Source organism: Anopheles ziemanni, chromosome 3, assembly GCF_943734765.1.
Source record: "Anopheles ziemanni chromosome 3, idAnoZiCoDA_A2_x.2, whole genome shotgun sequence".
Classification (NCBI taxonomy): Eukaryota; Metazoa; Arthropoda; class Insecta; order Diptera; family Culicidae; genus Anopheles; species Anopheles ziemanni.
Genome location: NC_080706.1, coordinates 1268008 through 1280663, shown reverse-complemented (window position 1 = coordinate 1280663; position 12656 = coordinate 1268008). Strand labels below are relative to the sequence as shown.

Sequence of the window (12656 nt, the reverse complement as noted above, 5' to 3'; positions counted from 1 at the left end):
GTCAATTTCCATTAGCGTTAGCGGTTCTAGAAACATTCTGCGAAGCCTCCGGATCGGCACAATAACACACAAAAAAGCAAGTTGTTTGAAAAAATTAATGCATCTACCCTCCGCCACTTTTCTATTGCGGAACTCACCCTCATCCTCGGGGAGAGGGGTATGCGGAAAAACACATCGCGAATGCGGTGTTGAACCGCGAAACAGAAGCCGAATTGCGAACAAAAAAAAAACACAATCAAATATCTGGGGTTTTCCCGGATCTCCGAGGAGCTCCGTTGTTGTTTTTCAATCCACAATGCACCGCATTGCTTGATGATTAGTACGGCGTCACCGCCCAGGGGAATCGGAGCCGAGAGGCCGAAGGATAATGCGTTTGTTTTTTCCCCCGTTCAATGGAAAACACACTGCCTAACCTGGATTGAATGGATGGATAAATGAACAGAAGATGGTTTCTTCATTGCACATACTCTTCCAATTGGGTTTTCCTTGATTTTTCTTCCCTGCTGCTGCAAAAAAAATATTCATAATCAATCAAAAATATAGCGCCAACACCGCGGGGAAGAACCATCTACGAGCAATGGTGGATGAAAGTGCATGCAAAAAAGGGGTCGCTGCCTTCTTCGCCACGCGTCGGTTGGTTGTGAGGAGGACAATTTTTGTGTATCGACTGCTTCTCGACAACTCGGGATTGACTCCGGGGAAGCTGAAGGATCCCGTAATGATTCACAATGAGAAAGAGAGAGAGGGAGAAAGTGGAGGCGGAAAAGGGAGACAGAACAAATGACAGACATTTTGCTGTAATTACTCCAGGTCTGGTGGCAATCTGTTAGATGAAATACAGCACGAACGTGGAGAGTGGAGCCGGAAACGGCTTGAATCTGCATGACATCTTCCAAAAAGGAAGGCGTACTGTCGTCGGCTGGATACCGAAGCCGCAGGAACCCATATCGCCACTTGACGCTGCTCGATCGTCTGAGGAGCTGGCACGGGAATGACGATGAATCCCCAAACTGCTCTCTTTTCGGTCGCAGCAGCAAGCGGAAAAAAACAAACGTTTTGATACGAAGCGGAACTGAAAAGACTTCATCAATAGAGCGAATCGACGAGGGAAATGGATCCTTCAGGAACCTTCGCCTTCGCTTCCGTTTAATGACAGACGCCACCAGACGTCGCCGGTGCCCGGCGGGGAGGGTTGGGGATTTGCGTGCAGCTGGCCAATTACGTCCGGGTACAGGCCCTTGGGGTCTCCGGCGAGGGCCTCGTTTCGCGTGCGCTAATGACTAATTTGAAGCTCTTCAAGCGACCAAAGTTGGAGGCCGCCATTCCGGGGTACGCCTCGGGGTTGGTTGATTGATTCTTCGAACGAACGCATACGATCCTGACGATGCGGCGGCGGCGTCAGCTTCAGAAACCGTCGTCACCACTTCGCGGAATTGTTTTCGATCCGCAAACGGACACGGCGATCAAGGACACTGCATTCCATCGCGTTCGCTTGGTTTTAAGTTTGCCCCCCGACCCTTTTCCCGCATCCCGCAATTGGATGCTGGTGCTGCCCCCAAACCGCCGCTGACACCGAAACCCCTTATGAAAACCCGGCACGACCCGGTTCGCACAACGACGGTCGGTGTGTAAAACAAAACCATTCTCGAAGGAGAATCGACTTTTTACGAGACGTGTGATTTATAGATATTCGCTTTTACGATCCGCATCTCTTGCGAGCACTTGATTGTTGTTTCTTCTTTGCGGCACTTCGGGGACTCATCACGCGGTCAGCGGAGGCCCAACGAAAATAAACTCCACACCACTGATCTGATCCTTGCGCCACCCGCCACGCCTGCCCTCCTGCGCCTACGCGCACACAAAAGTCTACAAAACTGTCAAATAAAGTGCGATTAGAAAAAATACAGCTCACGGACCCGTGCCGTAAATGGTTTCCACCGCCACGCGAAGACAATTTTTATATTCTCTACTTGACCAATCTTGGCCCAACTGAAACGGTCTTTCCGGCCTACAAAATGGCCGTCCTGGCTCGGCGCGAACGATCGATAAAAATCGATCAACTCGTTTCACTCTGGTCTTTTGTTGGTCCCGTTCGGTATTTGAAGAAACCCCGCGAACTCGAAATGCACTCGAGGTGGTTGCAGGTTTTTTGGCGGTTTGCGATTAAAACACCAATTAGTTCCGCACGTTTTCGGTGCTCATTTCGTGCTCGGGACAGTCAGTCAGGGCTTCATTCCCGTTCCATTCCCTTTCCTGCATCGATCGTGTTTGTCTCTCGCTTCTCCCGAGGAGAATGCATCTTCATCATAATCTGTGTGTCTCATCTCGGCACGGGATGATGGTTGCCAAAGAGGCACTTCTACGGAATAAAGAAGAAAAGAAAACACCGGCATAAAAGAAGCGAAAACCCGGACAAGCGCGGATGGATGCAGCAGTCGGTGATGAGGATATGATAGGCACTGGATGATGAAAAGATACGGATTTGGAGTCGTTTGATATATATTGCATAAAAAACTGGAGCGAATAAATATAGATGGAGACTTGAAGATTGGTACCGTATACACGACGATGGCACGGTCCTTTTCGATGCCCGCCATCCATCTACCCCCGGTGGTTTTGGGGCACAGGCGCATTGGGTAAGGCATAAGGATGATGCCCTTCGGTCCAATCCCGCCACGCGATTGGTCGATTGGGGATTGGAGCCCCAGCGTTGCATATGTGCGACCATGTCTTCCTCCTTCCCATGGAAATATCCTTTGCTCAATTTCCCATCCCTTTTCCTTCGTTCCGCTTTGCTTACCGCGCTTTGAATCTCACATCGGATGATGATGATGATGACGATGCGCGCGGCGACGACGACGTTGATGATGAAGATGATATGTTCTCATAAAATGTAGATTTACAAGAGCAATATTTTTTATCCATTCCGCTTTGGTCGCTGGAATTGACCTCGAGCGATGTGGCACAAAAAGTAGAAAAAGACAGATTTTATGTTGCTCCGAGTGACGTACATCTTATGAACACGTTTGCACGTATGGCACATGGACATTTAATCGATTGGGAAGACTACGGAGCGAAAGTTCTCAGATCTATCTAGATGAAAGTCTACCGTACCGATGTTTCGTTTCGTTTCACTCAGTCCGGGGATAAAGGGAATTTTCTACTACTTTGCACTCCTCAAAGTGGCAACCCATGGAGATGGGCTGCCCCCTAGTCGCTGGTTTATATGACAGATGTATACTTATTGCAGGTGCAGAACCCGGAATGCCATCGTACGGTCGGCCGGACGGAGATCTGAACGACGATCGCATCCAGCACATCCTCTCCGAGGCATCGATGATGAAGCGTGGCGATCAACCGACCGCTCAGCAGCAAGCACACCATCAGCAGCAGATGCGCGAACAGATGCAACTGCAGCAGCAACAATTGCAGCAACTGCACCTCAGCGGGCTCGATGACTCGACGCAGCACAGCGACAATGACTCCAAATCGCCGCACAACCGCGACGTCCACTCGCCCTTCTCCAAAGATTATCTCAGCGGGCGCAGTGGAAGTGCGGGCGGGCGGCCTAAGAAGTACGAGAACGACGACTTGCCGCAGGACAAGATCACCAAGATCTATCAGGAGGAGTTCTCCAAGCTGATGCGCAGTCCGCGCGATTTTCCAAAGTAAGTAACCGGTGTTAAGAACCCTTGTTTGAATTGTTCCCTGAACGGAATATGCTATAATTAATCGATAGCCTTCTATTTCCACATTTTCTCGGCGGAGGAATGCCTCCGATGGACAGGCTGCAGGACGACAACATCCGCATGGCGCTCGAAGCGTACCACCGGGAGTTGGCCAAACTGCAGCAAAACGCCACCGCAGGCCTCCCCGGCATGCCCGGGGGTATCTCCAACCTTCCAAACTTCTTGGCACTCCAGCAGCACCAGCAACAGCAGCAGCAGCAGCACCAACAACAATCGCAGCTACCGTCGCAATCGTCGTCACAGCAACCATCGAACGCCGCATCGCAGCAAGCGTCACAGCAACCTTCGTCACAGCATCCTGCGACGACGGGACTGAACGGTGGTTCCGCACAGGACCTTTCGCTTCCGAAGGAGAAGCAATCGGCGCTGGCGAAGCTGAACGGAAGCATGTCCGACGCCGAATCGGACGCTGACATGAGCCAAAAAGAGCTGGACGAGAGCATGAAGCACAGTGCGTTCAGTCTGGTCAAGCCAAAGCCTTCGGAACCGTCGGGTATGTGTACACCGACGACAACGGCTTCCTCGGCAGCCCCAAGTCCCATCAGCAACAGCATCCTGCCACCGACGATAACGCCCACGGACGATTTCTCTGTAGCCGCCAGTCCGCTGCAGCGGATGGCATCGATCACAAACTCGTTGATCACTCAGCCACCTGTCACGCCACATCACACCACCCAGCAGCGCCCGCTCAAAGCCATCCTGCCGCCAATCACGCAGCAGCAATTCGACCTTTACAACAATCTCAACACGGAGGACATTGTGCGACGAGTGAAGGAGTCCCTCTCGCAGTACTCCATAAGCCAGCGGTTGTTTGGAGAGTCGGTGTTGGGCCTTTCGCAAGGTTCCGTGAGTGATCTGCTGGCACGACCGAAACCCTGGCACATGCTGACCCAGAAGGGTCGCGAACCGTTCATCCGCATGAAGATGTTCCTCGAGGATGAGAACGCCGTGCACAAGCTAGTCGCCAGTCAGTACAAGATCGCACCGGAAAAGCTGATGCGCACGGGAAACTACAGCGGAACACCTCAGATCCCCGGGATGCATCTGCAGAAGTCGGGCATGCCACCGTCGATGCCGAAGATGTTGAGCGACTCGCTTACGAAACTGCAACAGGATCAGCAAAAGACACTGCTTCAGCTGCAGATCTCTCAAATGCAGCAACAGCTTCCTTCGGCACAAGCTGCCGCCGCCCAGCACCAACATCAACTGGCCGCCGCAGCAGCCGCCGCTGCCGCCCATCACGCGGCTCAAGTCCAGGAAGTGCAGCGCCACAACGCCCAACAACAACAACCGCCCTCTTCACAGGCTTCCCCGCTGGGTCCACAGAACGCCTCCTCCCAGCAGCGGCCACAGCAGCCTTCGCCACAGACGATGCTCCTGACGCCACCGGGCATTCCCCCGCAGCATGCCATTGCCCTGCAGGGTCACCCAGCAGGACCGCAGGAGAAAAAGTCCTCCATCATGATGCCGATCCACTCGCCCGTCCACCAGCAAGGTCCTCCGGGATCCGTCGGGCAACACCCGTCGCAACCTGGCGCGCCCAACTCCATGCGGGGCTCACTCCACCAGCACATCTCTCCAACGGTCTACGAGATGGCAGCACTGACCCAAGACCTCGACACGCAGGTCATCACGACCAAGATCAAGGAAGCCCTGCTGGCTAACAACATCGGACAGAAAATCTTCGGTGAAGCCGTGCTCGGATTGTCCCAGGGGTCCGTCTCGGAGTTGCTCTCGAAACCGAAACCGTGGCACATGCTGAGCATCAAGGGACGTGAACCGTTCATCCGCATGCAACTCTGGCTGAGTGACGCCAACAACGTCGAACGATTGCAGGCACTCAAGAACGAGCGAAGAGAGGCGAGTAAGCGGCGTCGCTCGACGGGGCCCGGAGGGCAGGACAACAGTTCCGACACCTCGAGCAACGACACCTCCGAGTTCTACCACTCCAACTCGCCCGGACCGGGTTCGGTAGGGTCGGCTACAGCTCCACCAAACAAAAAACAGCGTGTTCTGTTCTCCGAAGAGCAGAAGGAAGCACTCCGGCTTGCGTTCGCCCTCGATCCGTACCCCAACGTGCAGACGATTGAGTTCCTGGCCGGCGAGCTTGGACTGTCCACGCGCACCATCACGAACTGGTTCCACAACCATCGGATGCGGCTAAAGCAGCAAGTCCCTCACGGCCAACCCTCGGAGCCGATTCCATCGCGAGAGAACCAAACCGGCGCCCCGTTCGATCCGGTGCAGTTCCGGGTCCTGCTTGGCCAGCGGCTCATGGAGATCCAGAAGGAACGTCTCGGCCTGAGCGGAATGCCACTTCCTTATCCGCCTTACTTTGCCGCCGGAGCTCCCACGGCCAACCTAGCGGCGCTCATCGGTCGAGGATTTATGCCGGGCAGTGAAGCGGACCTGGCCGCCCTCAACAAAGCCGTCAGCGAGCAGATGAGTGGGCTCGACCTGTCGATGCAGTCGTCCCTGAAGCGCGAAGGTGACGATGACTACGAGGAGGAGGCTGAGAACGAGGAGGAAGCGGGCAGTGGCCACATGAGCGACTCGGAATCGATGGACGGTGGTGGAAGTAGCAAGCGAGGTGGCGATGATGACGACCTCACCAAGACCTCCTCCCTCTCGTCGTTGGCCAGCTTGCAGGCGATGTCCCGAATAAGCCGCCGCAAACCAGCCGCCCCGCAATGGGTCAACCCAGACTGGCAGGATCCGGACAAAAAGACCACAACGACGCCCTCGGCGACCACGGCATCGACCACGGTGGGCTCGAAGAAGGACGCTGGCGCCACGGATTCCATCATCAACGGTGTGTGTGTCTTGCAGCCGCCAGACGGCGTACCCTCCGTGCAGCAGCGATTCGCGGCGGCCATGGCGGCTGCAGCGGCGGCTGCCGTTGCTGCGGCGGCCGGCGCCGGAGCGACTGTGCCTTCCCACGACCAGGACGCCGATCCGACGAGTGACGCCGACAACGACGACGACGACGACGATGCCAAATCGAACCACTCCAAACACTCCGCCTACAACCGATCGGACGCCGGGCCGGACAACGATCGACCACGGGCCACCTCGCTCGAGGAGTCCGAATCGGATGTTCCTCCGCCCCGGACCGACAGCATACACACACAGGGCGGTGCGGAGGCTTTGAGTCTGGAAACGAACGGAAACCGATCGGCCACCGCCAGTCCAGGCTCGAATTCGGTGACGGTCAAGCGCGAGATCCTCGAGGACACGAACGGCGATCGGTGGGATGCGTACTAACTGTGCACTCCAGCGGCCCAGAGGTTCTAAACCGGAAAGCCCAGGGAGTGACGCAGTGAGCGCGTGACGGAGCTTGTATCAGTGCAATCAAAATCAATCCAACGTAAATTGGACAATATTCGTAGTGGAGGGCACCTGCCACCTGGTAATGTAAAAACAAAAACAAATAGAAACAGAACGAAGGAGTGCGAAGATAGAGAGAGAGAGAGCGCGACCCTGCCCCCAGGTTGGCAATATGTGATTGTTCAAAATTCTATGTTCTTTATGTGTGTAAAAACAAAATGCTAACCCGCGCTACGCTACTCAAACGCGAAGCGATGCCCTTTTAACGTGTTCCTTGCCGAAGGAAGACACATTTTCCTTTTTCTTTATGCTTCCTCTTCCCTTACTCGATTATTTGTGTACTGTAAATACCAAACCTCTCGTTTTCTTAAAACTTTATCGTTTCCTTTTCATTTACTACCTAAACCCTTTATCACTGTAAGAAGACTGTTAAATGAAAAGTTTTAAAAACAAGGCGTAAGCATTAAATGGAGTGCACGGAGAAGAGGTTAGCAGTAATTCAAAGAAGTAAACGGATAAGCGAACCCCACAAACACGCATTCTCGGGTAGGTTGTTAAGGTACATTATTTAAAAAGCGAAACGTAACCGCTCGGAATAGCTACAACAAAATGGTAAAAACGAAACATTATCCCTCCCGGGGCGATAAGTTTCATTAGGGATAGTCTGTCGGATATCGGTCTAGCTTATGTTATCTTATCATCATTTTTTTTTTCGTTTTAAACTTTAAGGGCGATAGCTCACAGTTAAGTTTTGTGGGTCCTCTCGCGAACACAAGATGCTCGAGGATGACGAACGAACATGCGTATGTGGGTGTGTGTCTGAGTTCGTGTACGATTGCATTTATATGTTTTATCAACGCTGAAGGAGAACGGTAGACATGCGGAAAAGGATTAATAAACGTACTTAGAAAAAATGAAATTAAAATATACAAGAAATTGCAGTAAAACAAACCATATTCACCCGAAACCATGCTGTGCGGAGTGTAGTGGCGAGGAGAGGAAGACCTCGTCGGGTCTGAAGAATAATCAAAAACAACTTCATAAATCAAGGATCAAAATATATCCACCCCTCCCCCAAGGAAAGAACAAGTCCGATCATAGTGTAGAAGCAGACGTGGGTAACGAAAAAAGGGTGAAAATAAAACAAACAGGAAAATATTACTAGAGATAAAAAAACACATTTTAATCACAAATATTGTCGCCATGTATGCCATGTGTGGAAATATTTTCCACTTCTGCAAGGGACCTAATGGTAACAGCAGAACAAAAAGCAGCATCTAAGAAAAGATTAATAAAAAAGAAACGAAATACATTCACTCTACACGCACGTACATACAAACTGAAAAAAGGCCAAATATATTGTTAAAGTCAACGTAAATAATAGCATTATGAAAGTGTCGAGTAGATCAAGCAAGCTGGGAAAGAATTGACAACCCCGAGGTGACAGAAGAAGAAGTGCATACGCTTACTTTGTTTCCTTGTTGCGTGTCTCTTCGGGCTCGGATTTTACAAGTCAAGGGATAGCGTCGTCTGGCACTCGAGTGTAATCTTATTTTATTCATAATTTTATGCTCAACAATGACTTCATTTTATTAACACTTTCCCTCTGTCGTTAGTGAGCGAACACACCGTTTTATGTAGCATCGATGAAACGATCTCAAATTTAATACCAAATATATTTAAAGAAAAACGAAGCAAGCACACGAACAGCTTACAGACAAAACAAGAAAACAAACAATTGCTAAAGTGTAAAAGCAGCGCTAGAAGGAGGAAGCCAATATCAAGTAAGCAACAATCAATATTGGGTGAAAGGGAAATCAAATTTCTAGAACTTTTAAATTAGTAAAAATCTTCCTTTTTGTTTCTTCATATTCGTTTCCCTCCGTGCGTAGGCTTCTTTTAGAAGGTTCACGTCGAGGTTGTAAATGGTCTGTAAATAGTTAAAGTCTGTATCTCGTTCTGGGGCGGGATCATCTCGGTCCTGCACTTCTCGGCTCCCTTCATTGTATTCATTCCTCCCTGTACTCGAAACAATGTCGCAATCTATTGCCCCCCATTGGTATGGTGTGTGTTAGCTGTGTTTGTGAGTATATAGCGCACGACCAAAGACGTGGGTACGATCAGCAAACCCTCTCCCCTGATGAAAACTAAAACACGCATATCCCGAATTTAGCGAAAGCAGCAAGCGATGGTTGCATTTAATTAGGTACATTTTAAAAGGTGAATCAATATCGTAATGATTCATTTGAGCAAGAAAATCTCAACCCAACTGAGCAAATAAATTAGGGACGACGGTAAAGATTTGCAAAACCCGGTGGGCATAAACTGTAAATTTCAAACGTACGTAAAACAAAAGGATAGAAACGTAACAGTCATTCGTGAATTCATGAAACATTGCAAATAGGTTTGATGTCGAGGAACTGATTATAAGTTTTAATTTCGTGTACAACAGGATAGACGATGGAGTTTTTTATCTGAAAGGGCATTTGCTTGCTCTTACGTAATCGACCGGGAATCGTGGGGATCGAGATCGAAGCAGATGTCAAACAAGCTGCCTCGAGATCGAAGCGAGAAAACACAATAGCTAGCAAAAGGTTCAACTTTTATGTTTTAAGTATAAGAAAAAATCGAAACAAGGTAATGAATAATGAAAGAGCAAAAAAACCAACACCCAAAAAAAATCATACGCGAAAAGCACTTAACAAACAAAAGGGAATAAGAATACGTAAAAGCATTAATAGAGAAAAAATCGAAACATTGAAATGATGAAACACAATTAAAAAGTAACAATAATTTTATGCTATACATAATCCGTTTTATGCAACGGAATGGTAGAACGAGAGGGAAAAAAAGGTTGGAAAGATGATGACCCAACGCATCATCCGGTTCGAAGTTCATAGTATATAGCAGCAACAAAACAAGAAGATAAAACACTTTGTTAACTTATTGCCTTTCTTCTATTGATTAGTTTTTAGAGCGCAATTGTGTGAAAACACAAACCCCTTCCACAAACTTCTTGCCCCGTTAAATATGGCAAAAGTGGCATTGTTTAATTCGAATGTTTCGATTTGTTTCATTTTCGGTTGAATTTCGGTATGGTTTAGTTTCATTCGCTTGATTCAAAGGATCTATTCTTTTGTAAAACATGTACATAAGTTAAAACAAGAAAAAGGCAAATGTTCTTCTTTTTATCTACACAAATGGGATAATTTACAAAAGGTAAAAAAAAGCAGAAACCCTACGGATGGGCGAGGCGAATGATTTGCAGTAAGAATTCATTGCCTAAGCGTTAGTCAAACGGGAGCGGGAAGGAAAAGCATAACTATTGTATTATTAATGCCGTAAACATCGGGGGTAGTATCGTAAAAATAATCACGTTGTACAACAGAGAACATAGACGAATGTGGGATAAAGGCGGGGATAGATCGGTCAGATTTCTGATGATCTTATGCAAACACTTTACGTTTCATGGTTCAACTCGGTTTAGCGTTTAGGACGTGAAATTTACGGGGGGGAAAACAATGGGTTCCACCCGGAACCAGCCACACATGCACAGACAACCAACACAGCAAGAAAAACACAAGCATAAAACAATAAGCTAAGTAAGTGAGGAGGAGCTGACAGGCTCTTAGTCTTGACGGTTACATCAAGACGAAAAGATTTGTACATACTTATTATCATATCATTATATTATATTATATTAATTAATATTATTACAAGGAAAAATCAAGTAATGGTCAAATATTATTGCATTCAAAAATGATAAACGACAGAGACCGAAAACACACACACACACACAGAAGTAGAGATAGAAGAAGGCGTACAGCAGTAATGGAAGTATAAATTATATTGTCTTCTTTATGAATTTCTATACAATAAAATGAAAAATAAAATATTATCTGTAATGAATAATATAAAAGAAACAGTCGATTGTTTTCATTTCCAAATTTAGCAGTTGAAACAGGTATGATGACACCATTTTTAAGAAAAAAACTTATCTTTGAAAGCATCTGAGGGCGTTATATCAATTATGAGATCTATATTTTAAGGTCTTGTTTTGGGTCATTTTAATAACAACTTTAACAACAATTTTTTATTCGCATAGTAAGTGTAAGTATCCTGGTCCATTTAAGGGTTAAACAAGTCATCTAAATTGCATGCAGCATATTGTACTTGTGTGCAAGTAACGCAAAGTTCCATGCTAGCAAACAAGTTGTGCACAACCGCAACTCAATCGCGTCCAAGTAGCAAGCAATTTACGATTTTAAGAAGTTTGAAAAAAGTTATTCGGAAACATTTCTCAACTACAAAAAAAATAATTCAAACTGGGTTATTGAATTTTAGAAAAATATTTGAAACACCAATTTTCCATTATATGTTTGACACAAATAAAAAGCTTACCGAATGTCGAGAGAATTATGCATTCAAGTTAAAGTCAACGTTTTCCACATTGTCATAGGTCAGTGATTCTACAATCAATGCACTTTGTTGTCAGTAGACCGTGTCGAATTCAAGTATTCTCTGCATTGCAGAGATCGCTCGATTGCACAATGACCTCGAAAAGAACAAGTTGCGATCGCATAATAAAACCGGGTGATTTCATTTAAAGACAGACAATAATGTGTGTACTCTGAACGTTAAACTGTGTACGGTTGACTATTACTTTTCACCGAGCAACAGTAATAAAAACACAGATGACACTGTTTGTATGAAAGGTTTGGCGCGAAGATGCTCTTTAATCTCGTCCCCGTTACTTTCCGCTGGCTTCTCGCATCTCGAAGACGACGTTGCGATACGGGGTGCAATTGCAACTGCAACAGAAACCGGTCGCATGTATGCTCCTCGAATTCATGCGCTCCTGCCGCCGGTGACTTATAAGGCAAAGAAAATAGTTTCTGGTCTGAATGCTAGTTTCAGCCGCAAACCAAAACAACATTCCCCCTTTTTTCCCCGGCAGTTTTATTACTACAAGCGATGTATGAATAAATTACCAGAAGATTATTAAAACAAAACTACAAACATATTTACTCTTTGAATAGGTTGTTGAGTTTGTTCATATTAATTCAGGCAACAATTGCATCAGGGGTTTTAATGAAAATGAATTATTTGCAAACACTTACATAGGTCGTTACGCGAAGCTCACAGCAAAGCAAAACTGCAGCGATGGGTAAACCAACGTAAGGCATGAACAGAATGCACTTTTTCTTCCACCCCTTCCCACCTCTTCAAGTCCCGCGTTCAATTGATGTTTTTGCTCATTGCAGTTGTATCTGCACCAGGGTTCGTTTTAGCGTTTCTAGCTTGGTTGGTTGATTTTTGTCCATGCAGGTAGACCGGTTGAACTAGTTTTTTTTTCATTCTCTCATAGAAAACTATACCGTCTTCATGTGTTTTTCTCTGATCAAGCGACAGTGGTGAGTTTTCCAAAGGGGATTGATTTTCCATCGGAAGTTTTTTTCAAGCATTCAATAGCGTTTTTTCTCATGTTTTTCATCAAGAGTTAACAAAGCTATTTTCATGCGGCGGCGGAAGTTTTGCTCCACCGAGGATCGTCTAGGCGACGGTATAGTTTCATAGATA

The 12656-nt window shown here is 47.4% G+C and overlaps 1 protein-coding gene across 1 annotated transcript in view; it reads left to right on the top strand.

The window, feature by feature from the left end:
• Positions 1-7013, top strand: part of LOC131287232 (homeobox protein cut) — a 155699-nt gene extending 148686 nt beyond the window's left edge. Inside the window, exons 6-7 of the mRNA XM_058316265.1 lie at positions 3251-3668; positions 3740-7013. Coding sequence (XP_058172248.1) covers positions 3251-3668; positions 3740-7013 — 3692 coding nt within the window. The remainder of the gene's footprint in view (positions 1-3250; positions 3669-3739) is intronic.
• Positions 7014-12656: the final 5643 nt, after the last annotated feature.